The sequence below is a fragment of the Rhamphochromis sp. 'chilingali' genome (assembly GCF_963969265.1).
Source record: "Rhamphochromis sp. 'chilingali' genome assembly, chromosome: 8".
NCBI classification, from domain to species: domain Eukaryota; kingdom Metazoa; phylum Chordata; class Actinopteri; order Cichliformes; family Cichlidae; genus Rhamphochromis; species Rhamphochromis sp. 'chilingali'.
The window spans coordinates 9,980,048-9,998,273 of record NC_137935.1 but is presented as its reverse complement, the minus strand read 5'-3'; the positions used below and the strand labels follow the sequence as shown (position 1 = coordinate 9,998,273).

The following is an 18,226-nucleotide window of genomic DNA, read 5'->3' as shown; positions in this document are numbered from 1 at the left end:
GCTTGATTATTAACTCATGATTATTAGTGCACACAAGAGCAAGTCAAAGTCCTAGGTATATAGGACAAACAATGTCCTCTAGTGTGATGTTTTTGGGCATCAGTCCAGAGCATAGGTGTCAAACTCTGGCCCGCGGGCCAAATGTAATTAGGCTGCGGGCCAAATTTGGCCCGCAGCCTAATTACGAAGCCAATACCAAATTACTATTAGAGCTGGCCTACTGGTATTATACAGCTAATATATATATTGTTTAGTATTAAGCTTTGCTTATTCCATATTCAGTTTTTCAGCAAAACTTGTTTGAGTCAATAAGAAAAGATTCATTCTTATATCTAGATCTTCAATAAATATTAATGTTAGCCCGCGACTTTGTTCCAGTTTTGAATTTTGGCCCACTGTGTATTTAAGTTTGACACACCTGGTCCAGAGGATACAGTTTTCATACAACCGGACCAAATATCTTTAAGAAGGTTTTAAAACCAGTATATGAAATTAGTTTGAGTGATTTTAGTCCTATTTTGTCATTTGGAGTTTGCCATCATATATTTTAAATTCAATTTGCAATTTTACCCACTATAGATGTAGTCTTATGCAGCCCTCCCAAAAAAAAGAGAAAAAAAAGAAAGGAAAAACTAAATGCATATGGCTGGAAGTAAATGAAAAAAATCAAAAACCAAAGATTTCTTAAAGTTTTTCTATTATCATCTTTTTTTAATCAATGTCCTACAGTATGACATGCATAAAACAAACAAAAAATATGCTTCAAATTGTAAAATATCTTTGAAAAAGAAATATCAGGTCAGGGGAGATGCATTTATCACTCTTCTTGTGTTAGTAATAATTATAATGATAATGTCATGGAAAGTATTTGCCTTGCAAAACATTTCGTGTCACAGCATACATTCAGATTGCAGCTTAATGAGAATGTTTCAAAGTGTTAACTGACAAATATAGTGAGCACTAATATTTCATATAATATATCCATTTGTGAGTTAGCAGCACACTTTAATATGTGGGTTGTAGCCCAAAAATCTCCTCATATATAAGATGAAAATATTTTTAGTTTATAGAAAAAAAATCCATGAAGATAATTGAAAAATTTAGACATCTTTCTTTTTACGGTCCGTTCCTATCCCATCTGACGTTTGCTATTTTAGTAGTTGAACAACAAAAAGATCCTCTAACTGTCTTGATGTGACCCTTGACTTCTTAACAGATACTTAATTTTTTAATGACAAGCTTAACTGTTTTCACAAAGGAAATAAATATTCTTAGGGTTATAAAAGTCTGCTCAGACAACATTAAAACATTAATTTTGGTATTTTGTTTCAAAATAATAGAATTACTTAATTGTTATTGTCACACAGTGTTGCTCACAAAAAACAATAAATAATGACTAAAAAACTGTCAAAGAATCAGTTAGAGAAGGTGTTAGTTCGGTACTTGAGTTGTAAACTTGTGGTCGCTGGATGTTAATCAAAACTCAGAAAAGTCCCAGGGCGAATTGGAACATTTTGTGTTTCAGAATTTGAGTAAGAAAATTATCTTCAACATTTTTGCATTAAATGTGACTTCTCACCTAAATAGCGTTTAAAAGTTCACAAATCACCAAACAAGATTTCGAAAGTCCATATATGAATATTTTAATAGTTCAATTTTTATTTATATAGCGCCAAATCACAACAACAGTTGCCTCAAGGCACTTCATACTGTAAGGTATTTGTGCCCAGTAAGTAAGTGTATTCACAGTTCACAAGGCTCTAACCAGCTGTGTTAACCTTCCTGAATATCTTAATAATCTTACTTTTAATTTCCTTTGTCCTGAGACAATAAACAAAAGGATTTACAAGAGATGGAGCGAGGATGGTGCCAATCAATAAACCCTGGCGTTCTTCGAGAGTTAACACCACACCAAACCTGGTCAAGATAACAATGATAAACTGGGGACAGTATAAACATGATACACAAATCAGGTGACTCACAAGAGTGCTTCCCATTTTCTTTTTGTCATTATTTGATAATATTTTCACAAAAAATAAGATCCCACAATATGAAAGACAAATGAAAGTGAATGTGAAAAATGACAGAAAAAATGATATAATGGCAACTTGGTTGAAATATTTCTCTGGGTCAACACAAGTGGTTCGCATAACTGCACCATAGTCACAGAAAGTGTACCTAAGCCTCGAATAGCAGTGAGGGAGCGGTGTAGCTGTTACAAGTGTAAAAAGCACAAAACTACAGGCAACAATCCACAGAATACATGTAAATACTAGTGTACGTGTAATTGTTAAATAACTATGATACTGAAGAGGATAGATTATAGCAATTAACCGATCAAATGCCATAATTGTTAAAGAAAACCTCTCCATTGTTGCTCCCACCTGGTAAACATACATTTGAATTAAACACTCCACATATGATATGGTATTAACACCAGCAAGTAGAACCCCGATCATTGTTGGAGTGGCACTAGAGGTATAGAAGATGTCAACAACAGCAAGATTGCAAATCAGAAGATACATTGGTTTATGTAACTGCTTGTCAGAAACAATGAAGATGATATTGACTAAACTTGCCAAAACAGCTAATAAATAAATTATCAGCATAACCACACCAACTACTACAGGCATTTTGACTGTGTCAAAACCACCTATAATAAAATGTGTTAGTTTGATTGAAGCATTCTGTAAAGACATATTTAACAAATATTAAGTTACAGAAATTATCAGATGCAGTTAAAGAAGTAAAGATATGCTGTTAACAGTGATAAACAGTTGTAAAAAAAAAAAAAAAGAAAAAGAATCAGTTTTATCCTTTCTAAATCCAAACCTGTTTGAACGCACACAACAGTGCTTTCATATTTTAAGTCTCACAACAACAGGAAGTCTTAACTTGGCAGCTCCCTCATTAAATCACGCTGGATATCAAGTCTCTGTGTTTACATATCACCAAAGACTGCAGATTACATCATGTATGATGTCACCCCCACCCTCTAAAACCAATGGTAGATGAGGATAGTTTTAGGATAATTTTAAATTACACTAATTCTATTTACATAACTCAGCACAAAATGCTACAGTATGGAGTTCCAGGACTGCCATAATGAATTAATTAAATACACCATCAAATAATTAATTAAATGTGGCAATAATTAATTAAAATTGGAATTAATTAATTAAATAAATAGTTATGACACATGTAATTAATTAATTATTGACACATTTAATTATTTATGTATTTCACATTTTAATTAATTATTGACACATTTAATTAATTATTTATGTATTTCACATTTTTTAATTAATTATTGACACATTTAATTAATTATTGACACATTTAATTAATTAATTATTGACACATTTAATTAATTATTTATGTATTTCACATTTTAATTAATTATTGACACATTTAATTAATTATTTAATGATATATTTATTTATTTCATTTTGGCAGTCATGGCGCCTGGCTCTCATCATGAAATAATTTTATCTGTCAGCCTCACCCATCAAACTCAGGGGGCGGGGTTAACGCTGCCCATGCAGCTTCTCTAACATTTGATTGGTTGCCATGCAAAGTAAGTCAAAACAGGTCGATCCTAGATAATCGATTGCTTGTGTAAACTTGGGGCAGCCAGGTATCCCAGAATGCAGATCAAATCACAGGCAGCAATGGTGGTGGTGTAGTTTTAAAATACCCCGTTTTTCTGTCACCAGCTACACTTTTAACAGTGTTTTAGCCGCGAATGTCGTGACGTATGTCTGGTCAGGTTGTCAACATAGAACATGTTTGCAAAAGTGCTCAGATGTTTTCAGAGATTTCACTAGCTCTGCTAACAATTAGCATGCAGAGTGCACCCAGGGGGTTACGTTAACCGGTTTGTTTACATATTCCACTCTCCGTGTTTTGTTTTGTTTTTTGCTTTTTCGGTCATGTTATGTTTACCTGTCAAAGGCTTGTTACAAACTATGAAACACATGGTGCAGACTTCTGGATGTTAGAAGAAAACTAATACTGCTCATAAAGGAGACTAAAGGCAGGAAGGTGTCCTTTAAAACTAAACATGTTAATAGGACCTCCCTATTTATATCATAGTTTATGATATAGCACATGTATTTCAGTAATAGCCTGCTGATTTCAGGTGAACAGTCGTATCTGTGATACTCCTTAACTATAATTTATCCAAGTTAACTTCAGTTAACCATTCAGACAGTTCTTTTGCAATGAAAAACATAAACACCCATGCTGGTGTAGGTTTCCTCAGTGCCAGCTGTTAACATTATAGCTGCTTATGCAGTAACCATGGTAACCACGGACTGAGCAGCTGGATCGACGGAGGTCAGACAACAATTTTACATGTATGATCTTAAAACAGGACACAGCCACTATACGTGCTGGCCTCATATCAAATGTGAAGGCAGACTGAGTCTATGTTTGACGTTTTTTATATCTAATCTTCCTTTTCAAACATTTAAACAGCAGCGAGTCTGCAGCTGAGGGAATACAAACTCAAATTGTCGGAACAGGTTTGCTCGTTTCTTGGATTCATTTGGTGATTTATTAAATGTATAACTGTTATTCTAATCTGCTGCCGAGTCTCTTACACTTTTCTTTATGCTGTATATTTTCACGTCTCTGGAATAGTTGGAAGTTAGATAGTCAGCTGGGAAACTTTGTGTTAACTCATGGAGCTGAGGATATCGTGGATATGCTGACCTCACTCCGTGGTGTACAGGGCCGTTTACCCTCATGATTAATATTCGCAATAAAAATATTAGCCGAACATCATGAAGTCTGTATGTGTTTCATAGTGTCGAACAACCTTTGTACAGTTAAAGCCAGCAGTTACTACATGACAGAAACACCAACGTTATCTCTTTTATGCGTTTATACACAGGTCACGCTGATTACTGAACAAAAACGCAAAGATCAGATGTTAAACAGATTTATTTGCTCTCTCTCCTCCTTAAACATGTTTTTAATGTTAGTTATAATTCAGAATTGGCGACTGAAACACGTAGGACACATAAGAACATCAGGAAATAAAACACCGATAAATATAACCTCAGTAAAAGAAGTCAGCGGGGGTTACTACAGCTGTGTACCGGGGCCTGCGCTTTGTCGGTGGGATTGCTTGCGAGGCGAGCGGGTCTATCCCACGCTTTGCCGTGAGACTGGGCAGACATCTCCGAAATCATCGAAACACTTTTGCAAAGAGGCTGTATCTTGACAAACCGACCAGACACATGAAGATTAAACCACTACATTCTCGGCTAAAAAATTATTAAAACAGTATTTGGTGACACAAACAGGGTTTTTCAAAGTTCAGTTCTGTTAGCTTCCACATGAATTAAATGTGTCAATAATTAATTAATTACATGTGTCATAACTATTTATTTAATTAATTAATTCCAATTTTAATTAATTATTGCCACATTTAATTAATTATTTAATGGTGTATTTAATTAATGCATTATGGCAGTCCTGGCACTCCATACTACAGGGCAATGTTCCCTCTAATTTTTAATGTTTTTAAGCGTACACACAAACTCCCTGAGCGGTCCCTTGGACCACTCTGAGCAACAGCAGACATGTGCACTGTGGTCCAGCCAGCATCAAATCCATCCAAGCTACATGGTTTATTAAAATAATAAAAATTACAGCATTTACATTTAGGGCTGGGCCATATTATACCGTTCACGGTAATACCGGTATAATGTTAGGCAACAATAGGAAAATGAAATATCGCGATAGAATATGAGTAAAACGCGCATGCGCAGTGCCTTTGTTTTCATACGCACATGGCCGATTGTTGAGTGAAACAGATGAACCAGAATTGGTTTGTAAAAATGGTGCAACTTCAGTGATGTGGAACTGGTTTGGTGTTTGTCCGTCAGATACACAACAAAGCACATTTTTTTGCAGAACATGCAAGCGGCCGTCGTTATTGTCGTATTTGTCGGACTAAGATGCTCTTAAATCTGGGAGTAATCTGGGTCCTAAACTCCGTATTCTTCAGTTCAAACGAACACTGCAACTTTAATAAAACGATCAGCATTGCTGCTTTACCAGGTGTAACTATGAAGTTTAACTTCCAGGCATCCATTAAAACAAAATTTATTACATTTAACAGAGTTAGAAGTTAGCGGGAAGCTAGCGGAAGTTAGCTCGCTAGTTACCTAAGCATGATATTGCATGTTCTGACTGAGAGATTTCTGAAAAAAATCAAACGTACAGCTCTGCTATCACTTCCAACATAAATGAAGACAGGAAACTAAACAGCAGTGACGTTTGTAGGGTTACTGAAGTTGGGCTAGCTGGTATATAATGATGTGCTACGTAATCGCTAGCGACACAGCTATGTTAGCATAACATAAACAGGGAAGCTGGAGGACGAACACTAACACTTTTCCACTTATAAAAGTTAACGTTAAGGTTCCTCATGGTTAGAGACAAATGCAATCGCATGGCAGGGTGCTGTAAACAGACCAAACTTCAGTCAGGAGAACAACTGAGATAATCCATCCACAATACGAGGTTAGTCATGAATATACTGCAACAACATGGGAATAGAGCAGCTGCCAGAGAATTCAACATTAATGAATCAATGGTACAGAAGTGGAGGAAGCAAGAAGAATGAGTTTAATAAAGTTTGATTTATCTGACTGCTTTGTTTCGCTTGATGTGCGTTATAATCCCGTGCACCTTATGGTCCGAAAAATACGTATTGCATACTGCAGTTTAATTTTGCAAAGCACCTCTTTTTAACTTCAGTGGATATTATATATGGTTATGCTCAGGATATGTCAGCCCATTTCTACTGGAAATGCCTTTTGGTTAAACTTTCAGCAAGGAATTTGTATTTGCACTGTTACATTTTTATAAAGCTTTAATGTACATAAAAACCAGCTTCTTATTTAAGTGAAAATAAATGGAAGGTTTTCTTTTTGCGCTAGTAATGTTGTGGAGTTGTATTTTGTCTCGCATCAATTATATCGTCAGTTATATCGGTATCGCAAATTTTCAAATATATATCGTGATAAATATTTTTGGCCATATCGCCCTGCTCTATTTACATTTATGTTAGACTACTTTTAATTAACTGATTTAGCCCACTTACAATGAAAAGTTTAAAAAAAAATCTTGTTCGTGACCTTTGTAGTTGTTGTAACACTATTGGAAGTAAAAATAACTTCAACTCCAATTTTAGAAAACAAAACTTTTTTTCTTTTTTTTTCCATGTAAAGCTCTGACTTGTATTATGAGTATGAGTCTGTGGTCTGGGAGAGAGTCCTGTAACTCTCTGTCTGCAAAATACAGTATATAATGACCAATGTTGGGAAAATAATTATATAGTTACTTCTTCAAAAAAGTCACTGACTTATGCAAACAACAAAGTTTTTTGCAGCTGTTTACCTAAAAATGTAGCCAAGGTGTTTTTTTAAATAAACATTTCAAACAATTTACAGAACAATCAGGTGTTCTGCATCAAATTTGATGTCTGCCATACTTCGCGGAAACAGACCAGGCTGGCCTGGACGCGGACGTCGAGAAGATCGAAGGATTGCGGTGGTGGGTTTCCATGGCAACGACTGGAGCTGCTCCAGCGCTGTTTGTGGACTCTGGTGCCATTCTCTGTTTGGCCTCTTCGTCATGGCTCCATTAGGTGTGTGTGGACCTGCTTTTCCTGAGCGTGGGATTGATGCAGCTTTGCCATAGTTCCTGAAATTGCATTTTTTATGTGTTTCGTGCTGGTTACTGTTGTAGCATGAGTGTTTAAGGTTTGTACAATTCTTCCTGGTACTGTTTTCACATATTATGCCGACTCTTACAGTTTTTGAAGAAAAAAATAAAACAACGACTGAAAGATTAATTGGCTCTGTTTTGAGTTTTGTTCAAAAAAGAATGACTTCATATAGGGAAAAATATATATCACATGTGCAGGACACCTTAAACTAGTTTTTTAATTAAGCAGCAAGGCAGAACAAAGTCGGGGCTGTATCAAGACACGAGGACTAAACCCCAATTCAACCAGACCCAGAACTGATCCTGAATTAAAACAGGACTACAACAGTTCAATATCAGGACTACTTGGGATTTAACCAAGACAGAACCACAATCAGAACTAGATGATAGTAGCACTAAAAATCATCATAGACCTGCACTACACTTGTTTTTTTTAATTCTACCAAAGTACAATATTTAGATTGAGAAAAGTTTATATAATTATTTAGCCTTGTTGTGCAAACAAGCCTGCAAAACTTAATAAATGTAGTATTTGAAAAATAGCAAACCTAAAAAGAAACACTAGGTACGAGATAAATAAGTACCTATGATACCATGATACTTTTGGTAAACAACCATTTGACTAACATGTGTGTCTCACCTGCTCTTGTTCCACCTCTGTTCTGTCCTCATTCTCCATCTCCCTCTCTGCTCCTCTCTCTCCCTCTCTCTCCCTCTTTGTGCTGACAATCATCAAATATACAGTTGAAACCAGATATTTACATACTCTTCAGATCAAAACACAAACACTTTTTTAATTGTAACATCAAATCAGACTAAATTTTTTTTTAGATTAATAAATATAAAAAACATTTGTTAACTTTAAGAGTAAAGAGAGAAACTATCTGTATTTCTTAATTGCAAATGGCACCAAATTGTATTCAAACTGAGCCACACTTATGGAGCTCCATAGTTCTTTTCCTGGTCTTTTGGTTGACATCTCTTGATGTTCCCATGTCACAGAAACAGGCTCTGTGTTTTGCCTTATATGCATCCACAGCTGTGCTACCAATTTACTCACATGGACTCTACTAACCTATCAGAAGCTTCTTCAGCTCAGAATGGAATCGTCTGGAGTTTTCTTATTAATTAACAATAAACTTAGTGTACATGTACTCCTAAATTTGATGAAAGTGATAAAAATAGACAGCTCTGTCTCTCTTTATTCTGACATTTAACTAATTCAAAAGATATTTCAATATTTATCTAAAACAAAAGTTTACTCTAAATTGATGTTGTACAGTAAAAATGTTTTATGTTTTCTCCCTAAAGTGTATGTAAATATCTGGTTACAAATGTGAATATCCTGCTGTGTACTGAAATTCCTCTTGTTTTGCATAGAAATATACTGAACAACATACAAAGCATAATATATAAAATAACATTTACCTGAGTTTTTTCTTTGAAAGAAGCCTCTAATGTACATTCTTATATTTCAGTAGGCTACATAACTGAAACCGATTTAGTCGGGGAGGGTACGAACTGAAAATATGAAATAAACACACGTAAGCTAAGACTCTCTAAAAAAAATAGCATTTGTTTGGCTTTTCATTTCGCCATTTGTTGATTCACTTGAAGAGCAAGTAACGTAATATTGGTCAAGTGATCAGTTTGATATCAATCTTTCGTGATGCACCGTCATATTTACATTATTTATACGCTACGAATGATTTGCTTTGGTACCTGGTCAAACTTTAGCTCTCCTTAGTATGGCTGGCTCCGTTTCTCCAACAGCGCACTCACAGGCAGCAGCTGCCCCGCCCCCTCGCTCAGTTGCTTAGTGCCTGAGCTCGGATCATACCAATATCAGGGGGGATTCACGCACAGTCATAAATTCCCATAGTGTGCACTATGTGCTTCGAATATTGTGTGTACTTTTTGTTTTATACAGTTGTCAGCCAGGCATCTAACTATGAAAAAATTACACTCCAAAAGACCCCGGGCTTCTGACAAAACAACCGGGGCTTAAGCCCAGTAAGCCACCCCCACGCTCCGCCCCTGTATAGTAATCATCCACAACTATTTTTGGTTGCAGATGATAAAAGATTCTGAAAGTTTATTCATGCGGGCCCATATGACAGAGAATATGCATGTTCTTTTTGTTTTCATATTATAATTTATATTTAAATTTTGTTGTGGTTTGCATTGTTTTGTGTTGTTTTCACTTTAAATTTGTAAAAGGAAAAAGCTGAAAATTTAAATAGTTAAAAGTTGAAATGTGAATAGATTTTTGTATTATATGATTTATTTATTACATTTTATGTGGAGTGAATAAATAAAAGTATATTTACGGTGGCGCCTAGAGACAAAGCACATACAAACTTCAAATCACGTACGAACTCTGAAGCATGTACAAACTCCAAAACACGTAAAAAAAAATGTACAAACTCCAAAACACGTAAAAACTCAGAAGCACATAAAAACTCAAAACACGTACAAAAGACAACAGAAGTGCTCCAGGATGCTGGGCGCAGTGTTGAGCTTTTGTTATCTTGTGGCTACACAAGCCAGCAAGTACCAACGACCGGATTTGGTGTGTGGTAGTAACAAGTAAATGAACTTTTTTTTAAATTATTTGAATATATATGAGTGCCTGTGTAATACACAAACAATACACACATGCTTTCAATTGTGTCATTTAAGTGATCTAGTAGCTCTGCTTTGGAAGTTCAGTTCATGCTAGAAATGTGTTTTGGAGTTTGTACGTGTTTTGTCTCTAGGAGCCACCGCATGTATTTATATATAAACATATATAAATAAAACCACTTTTTTTACGTTAGTAATTCCTTTTGTGCATAATTTCATATTATTGTTAATAATAAATTAATTAAAGCAACAAAACAACCTGAAGAGCCTGTTCGGAGCCGAAAGAGCCGGCTCTTTTTAGTGAGCCGAACCGAAAGAGCCGGATCTCTAAAAAGAGCCGGAAATCCCATCACTAGTATGGAGGCTGGTTAAGTCTGGATTGTACCTTTGCTGTGTTTGGCTGGGGACAGCCTTTGTTTAACCTGGGGTGAATATGTAACAGTCACAATGGTTTGGTGTCTCTTTAATGTAACATAAGTCAAGGGGTTATGAGGTCATTAGTTGAAGACGGCTCAGAAACATTTGAAGATTAAAATTTAGCATTATGGCTGCTGGTGGTTTGTAAAGCCTCTACTCAGCTGTATTTTTGTTACTAATTTATGTTTGTTGTTGTTTAACACATTTCATTCATTCTCCACATGATGTTCATATGCAGAAATGTTTCACAGGAACTGCTTTCTCCCAAAGGTTGAACTAGTGTGTTTCCATAGATTACCTCTGTATGAATGTACTTCTTAAATGAAGGCAAGTGTTTGTCCTTTTTTGTTCCTCAGGTACAGTACGTGATATCAAGGGCAGACGGTCAACACTGGGGGAAGACAAGAAGCAGACGTACTTCCAAGAGGGAGCTGCAGTGAGGTCAGAGGTCAGAATCTGAAACAGCTCAGGTTTATATTTTAGAGGTTATAAAAAATCAAAATGTATTTATAAAGAAACCTTTAAATAATGGTCATAATTATGATTATTATAAGAAATATCAAACATTTAAGTGGATTTTCTGTTACACATATCGTGTTAGCCCTGCAATAAACTGGCAGCCTGTCTTTGTCCTGTATCAGCTGGGATAGGCTTCATCCTCCCGCAACCCTGAATTGGATACATTGTATTCCAATTATGTAATCTGATCATTTACAAACTCAAGGTATCTAATCAAAATGTAAGTAATAATTATAAAATGGGAAAGCAGAAATAAGTGTGACATAAATGTAAATGTGTGAGCTGACATAGAGGACAGCTACATGTAGTCTGAAAAACCTTTGTTGTCAAGTTTGCAGGTATATCAGCACGAGACATTCTTACATAGGAGAGACATTAAAGTCTCTGACTCAGTGAAGCATTATTGGTCCCGTCTGTTTGGATAAATATAGTAAGCTGATGTATGTGCATTTATTGACACATTTTCTTAAGTGCTTATCCAGTTCAGGATCACAGTGGAGCTGCAGCTGGATATGTTCACTAAATAAACCTTACAAAAGTTAACAATAAACCTGCATCCATGTACGTTGTTGTCCACAGGATGAGAAAATCAAACTGGAAGACTGTGGAACATGTTAATAAATGTTTGTGTGTTTATGCCTGTGTCTTTCACAGGAGGCGCTGGAAGGTTTCCCTAATAGTTCCTGGTGAATCAAAGCAGAACCATAAAGATTGCTGGACTGCATGATGGCCTTACCCCTGAGCAGTCATCCTGTTAAAGGAGGAACCAGTTAGAAGCTGTTTTCAAAGTAGCTGAGCAGATTTCATCTCAAGTAAGCAATTAACTGTTTGTTCATCTGTTCTGCCACTTAAAGAGCATTTAAGGACGTCTTTCGAGTGTCCAGTTGAATTAATTCTACTGGCTCTCATGGTCATTTGTTATTATAGACATATTTTTCATGTTCATCCAGCTATTTAGTAAATTCTATCTATTTAGTAATATCAGTCAGCTATAAAATGTAATATAAATATAAAAATATCTAAATATCTCCTGCCCTTTATGTTTTAATGATGTAAGTCTGTTATCGTGTTACATTAGCATTCCTCACATATCAATGAGATGCTGTACAGTACAATCCTACTGACACAGCAGAGGGATAACGACGGCTATTCAACATTGTTACACGACACATTCGAGCTGCATGATGCAGACAAAGTGACTAAATCATCTTTTTGTGGTTTATTGTCTTCAAACCAGCAGACAAAGCCGATTGCAGAAGATGTCAGAGAAGAACTTCAGGCCGTGTACTGAAAAGGTATTTTTTTCTTGTTATCAAAAGACATTTGGAGTGGCAGCTTCTACAACTGGTTGTGCTAAAGTAACGCTTACAGTCTAAGAAATCATAGTGTTGATATTCAGCACAAAGAGAAAAGCTCACTTGTTTGAATTTATTTACAATCATAGTTTTATAAATTCTGACTGTAAACAGCTTTTACAGCTTTGATATTGTTTGACACTCGATATCAGGTTTAATTTAAAGATTTCTGTGTCCCAATGAGCCATTTACACTGACCAGTGTCAGTTTAGCTGTAACACATTCATTATTTAGATTCAACAAAGAAATAACTGAATGTAAAAATGGCAGCCCTCAGGCAGGTTTATAGAGATATATGCATGCATTATGAAATTTATGTATCCCAGATAATTGTTATTCATCTAGTCATGGCAGACCTACCTCTTCCTCCCAAGTTAACTGCAACCCAAAAGAACTAGTGGGGCTATTTACACACTCACAACCAGTGTGGGGTAAAAAGAGCCACCAAAAAGCTGTCAGCCACAGATGTGCTAGAAGAGTTAGAAGCTCTACTTATGGAGAAACTTTCTAAGTCTAACAGAGGACAGGTACTCCTTCCCAAATAACATGATATAACCCCACATACAGCCCAGCCATAAAGTGAACCAAGTCATTTAGTTAAAGACAGCATGGGACCAAATGCATGTAACCAGCCTGCATCAACCTGACATTTCTTCCTCCTGAATTAAATGAATGAATGGATGAAAGTTAAATGACTACAAACCTAAAGCCACTAGTTCCCACACTGGAGCTCCCTGACACTGTGTGTTAACCGTATTTAGCTTGTATCAACAGTTGTAACAGGCTAAGCCACCTGAGACACTGCATTGAATTTGTTCCTGTCTTAATGATTTCAGCTGACTGGTTTCAACTCAGATGTTCTGCTTTTTCCTTTCAGTAGATCAAAGCAGCTTGTGCTCCTTCTGCTTCCAATTTAGAAGAAGAAGAAGAAGAAGAAGGCGAAGGCTTCAGCGAAGCGGCGTTGATGGTCTCAGTGAACAGTCACGGTCACACACTGCATGTGGTTTTAAAAGCAACATTTCTGTTCACCACAACAATGGAGATGTGTAATATTAGTGCAGCTACGGTTTGTTCTTGAACATCAGTTTTGTTTTCTACTTTGATCACTTAGACCAAAAAAGTGTTGTTTTCAGATTCTTTCTTTTACATCTATAAACCACCTGTTCATTTTTTTTATTACAATTAGTTTCACATGAATGTTAGTGTTTCCTTTATGATCTTTTAATGCTTACACTACACTGTACATGTCTACATTAGATACATTTCTGTTACCTGGTTCTGTTGACTCAGAGTTGTGAAATGTTCTTTTATTTAATGCACAATATGAAGCTCATAATTTTCTTACAAATAAAACTCTAATGACAAACATGAACAGCTGTGCTTATTTCTGAGACATGAGTTTTTGAATGTGTTCATATTTAGACAGTGTGCATCTGTATGCTGAAACTGTAATGGTGAACCTGAGGTGATGGTCAACAGAAGTAATGTCTTTACCCTCTGCAGCGTGTGCACGCAATCACCTTATTCACTGTAGTAAACATGCACCGCTAGCTCACGTGACTGACTGTCTCCATGGTTACATCGTATATTATTAGCTATGTAAACAGCTTCCATAGATACCACCATAGCTCTCTGCAGCTGTAACACTTTCACACTTTGCAAATCATTTCACGTGTTTGATTGTTATGAAGACAGAATATGTTTTTAAGGTCATGCTAGGCGGTTGCTATGGTGGTTGCTGTGGACTTGGGTGGACCGCGTCCGATTCCTGTTATTATCTGTCCGTCGTAGGAAGGCTGCGTTCCATTTACAAGTAGTGACAGTCGGCCGCAACTCGAACTCAAACCCCGCTTTGTTCTTTAATTATAGGCCTTTTATAGCCGTTCATGACACGCACACACACACATAAAGCACTTTGCCTCACCATGAGAATGCAACTTTACCTAACTTAACCTTAAAGTATCTGATATAGGATAGAAAAATGAAGCAACCAGAGATTTTATGATGAAGACTCTGGGTTCTGTAGTTCACGTTTTACAGTCCTGAATGACTCTTTGCATATGATTTATTGAAGAGGACTTTAGAATGCACTTTACATTTAGACTGTTGCTGTTTCATTTTTTACATTGTTGCCGTGTTATGTCATGAGTAAGGTTCACCTGCTGGGGGTTTGATGGATCAGCTGGACAATACAGTCAAAGACAGACTTCAGTCATCATATGCAAGAATCCTAGTTGGATTTTTGTTGTCACTCATGTTTTTGAACCAAATATTGAAAACAATTTTGACAGACTGGATACCTGGTCAGGGTGTACATTACCTTGTACTCAAGCATCCCAGGACAGAGCCCTGCCCCACCATGAGCCTGGGTGGATACGTGGTTATAATATAAAAGGACCGATACTGAATATGAATATTTCATGAAAATTGAATTATAATACAAATTAGTACTAAGGGTTTCTCTGCGCCCTTATCTACCCCATACTCAAAGAGCTGCGGGCAGAGAGGGTGACAGGAGAGGATGGCACTGAAGAGAAGATGCTCGGTTTCTGGAGTCTCCTGGTCCTGTCAGTATTAGTAGGATGCATCTGCTGTGTCTTCTCGTGGATGCTCACCTACCTTGACTCGTTCCAGCCTGGTATGGATTTCCCAACACTGCGGACAGTGGCCCACGTCAGAGACGTTTAATATTGATTACATATGTCTGAATTGCTATCCCTAACCCTAACCCTAGCTCAACAGACCACAGTGCCCTGGACTGTCAGTATTATTACATGCTGTGAACATAAGTAGCTTTGATCACAGTTTATGTTGTAAATAGGGTCTTTAAATGATAAAACAGAAAATTCTGTAGATTTACAGTATACTCTCTGTGCTATTTATGGACATTTCCTTCAGCTATAAAACGGAAAGTATTGTTGCGTAATCAGTTTTACCCCTGTTCTTTTATTCGTCGAGGCATCCAGAGACGGCACCGGAACTCAGTAGTCATTTCACAAAACCTTTATTCATCTTTATTCATCTTCATTTAAGCATGCACTTCTAGAAGGGAAGACGAGGCCGGTGTGTCCCTCTGCAAATCTTCACTCCTTTGTCTGTGAAACACAGTTTTGTAGGGGCGACCCTATCATAAAACCCCCACGGTGTGCTGCAAACTCTGTCTGTGTCTATGTGCACGAGCACATGAATGCCTACATGTGCGCGTTCCCACGTGTCTATGTGAGTGCTCGTGAGTGACTGTGTACGCATACCTGTGTGTATGTGTGTGCACATGAGTGAGTGTGCGTGTGGATGTGTGTGCATGACAGTTAAAACACTGTGGGTGTAGGTGACTCCCTAGGTTATAAAACCCATCTCCCTTCCAGACCACAGTTATCCAGTTACAAATGTTGAGACCCCCACCCAAACATTCTCTGGGGAATTTCCACTCAGCATTAACTCCTCTCTGTTTTACTTTCACAGTTCAAGTGGGGGAGAGGTCTCCTACAATCTACTCCTAAGTTCACGACACAGTGAGGCCTTTATTATATTAAGGGCAGTGTCAGTAACTCTACAATAGTTCTACATTCTATGTTAACACATTTCTAAACTCTAAAATAAGCTAAACACTCCTACAGTATATTTTCTGTATCATTAACTGATATTTTCCGTTGATAGAAAAGTTGAAATTTCTGTTTATATTACTATTTCCAAGCACTTCTTTTCACTGTAACTCATTAAATATAGCTCCTTATATCCTTAAACGTACATTTCTATGCAATTACAACCTAGTACACCATGTACTCAAAAATTCATAAATTAAAACTTAAATTAATTTGTGCTTCGAACACAACAACATTGGTACAATTAATGTTAAACATTCTTTTATTCTCCTTAACTCAAACACTATACTAAAATATAACGACAGCATCCGTCGTGTCATAAAACGACTAAACAACTGATACATGAACAAAATAACTCACAAGCTTTCAAATTTGAGCATTTTTATTTCCTTGAAATCAGGTTGCCCTCATGTAAATGTGTTTATTTACATTCATTCAAGTGGCTACCAAGTGTTTTCTTCAAACAGGACACCTGACAAACAAAAAATGTCATATTTAACAATATGTTCACATAATAATATCCAGAGTACCTTTTAGTTATAATCACTGCCTTGTGGTAGTTTTGCCTCAGCCAAATGGTTAAGGTGTGGTTTACATCCCTGTCTGTCCACTTATGATACAGTATACACATGTAGTCAGTTATAGCCACTCACCTTTGATTACTGAATTGCATTCACTTCATTAATGAAGTGAATGTAATTCACATTTGTGTGAACATTTGTCTGAGATTAAGTCTTTGGGGTCTTTACCTTACAATATAACATACTTGAGTCAAAATTTGTTGACTGTTTAAGTGGTGCCACATGAATAAAACTGAACAGATCTAAAGAAGATGTTCCTGAACTTTGGGTTTATTCGAACAGGACGGATGGATAACCACAGGACTTTTCCCCATATGATAACTAAAACACAAAATAAATTAAGACAGATTACTGTCCCAAACTTAAAGATAAAAGTGTATTTACTGGACTTGTTTTGTCAGTGAGGAGCAAAGTACAATTAGAAGTGCTTGTTCTGATGAAATGTTAAACTGTAAACAGCAGCGTAGTGAATAAGGATCTGTGTCCACAAATCCTCAGCAGTGACAACACTTAATCATCATAGTTCAAAATCCTTAATGCACACCGTTCTCTCCACTGTGTTCAAATGCTCTTAGCTGTTTAAGTAGAGGAAAAAGTCTGACATATTTCATGACCATTAAATGTTAGACAAGGCTCTGAAAACAAGGTTACGTTTACAAACAAAAACCTCTGCTTGTGCGCACAGACCCTAAATCACAACAAATAAGACAATAGTAAGACAAATTACTACAAAGTCTTGTTACCACTCTTCATATACCAGTGTGACAAAGTCCTGAATGCAGCCTGCATGTCCATCAAGGTCCATCTGAGCTTTAAATAAAATACACTCAACTTTTCCTTGGATTTTCAGAGTTCCTCAGTTCATACAGGAACTGCAGCAGTCGGGGTTAACGTGTCGCTGTGTTGCTCCTCCGTGTCAGCCATTGAGACTAGTTGCAATTTATTCTGAGGAAAAAAAGAGAAACAACAAGACATTTTTAAAAAGTTTGTATTTTTATAATTTTTTTTTACCTAGAACTAGAGATGGACCGATCCGATATTACCTATCGGTATCGGTCCGATACTGACCTAAATTACCGGATCGGATATCGGCGAGAAATAAAAAATGTAATCCGAGCCATTAAATATCAACAAAGCACCTCACAAAACTTGCGACACGGGGTAACTCGGCTCAAAACCGTAGCACGTCGGAGCAGTGTGCTCACGTGATAGAGCGGCTGTGTGTATTTTTAGCCTTCTACCAAACCAGCATTTCATCCCCGAGGAAGTTATCCCAGAGAGAAGTAAAGCAAGTGTGTAAGTTCATCTCTGAATGTTTGTAAAGAATTCCCATGTTAAGCTTAACAACTGATATATGGCATGACTGCCTCTCTCTCCTGCT

General features: G+C 36.7%; 1 protein-coding gene and 2 long non-coding RNA genes across 3 annotated transcripts in view; 2 read left to right on the top strand and 1 right to left on the bottom strand.

Moving 5' to 3' along the window:
- Positions 1-4,600, top strand: part of LOC308401490 — a 303,063-nt gene extending 298,463 nt beyond the window's left edge. Inside the window, exon 3 of the long non-coding RNA XR_013972579.1 lies at positions 4,494-4,600. This is a non-coding gene — a long non-coding RNA (uncharacterized lncRNA). The remainder of the gene's footprint in view (positions 1-4,493) is intronic.
- On the bottom strand, positions 1,761-2,699 carry LOC308400977 (olfactory receptor 2L5-like; the record flags this gene model as incomplete). The annotated part of the gene is made up of 1 exon (XM_080889040.1): positions 1,761-2,699. One exon carries the CDS (start codon positions 2,697-2,699, stop codon positions 1,761-1,763), a length of 939 nt encoding a protein of 312 aa, XP_080745166.1.
- A 6,553-nt stretch (positions 4,601-11,153) lies between the features above and the next one.
- Positions 11,154-13,619, top strand: LOC308401492. Its single transcript, XR_013972582.1, has 4 exons — positions 11,154-11,236; positions 11,962-12,119; positions 12,545-12,602; positions 13,540-13,619. It is a non-coding gene; the product is annotated as an uncharacterized lncRNA (long non-coding RNA).
- Positions 13,620-18,226: the final 4,607 nt, after the last annotated feature.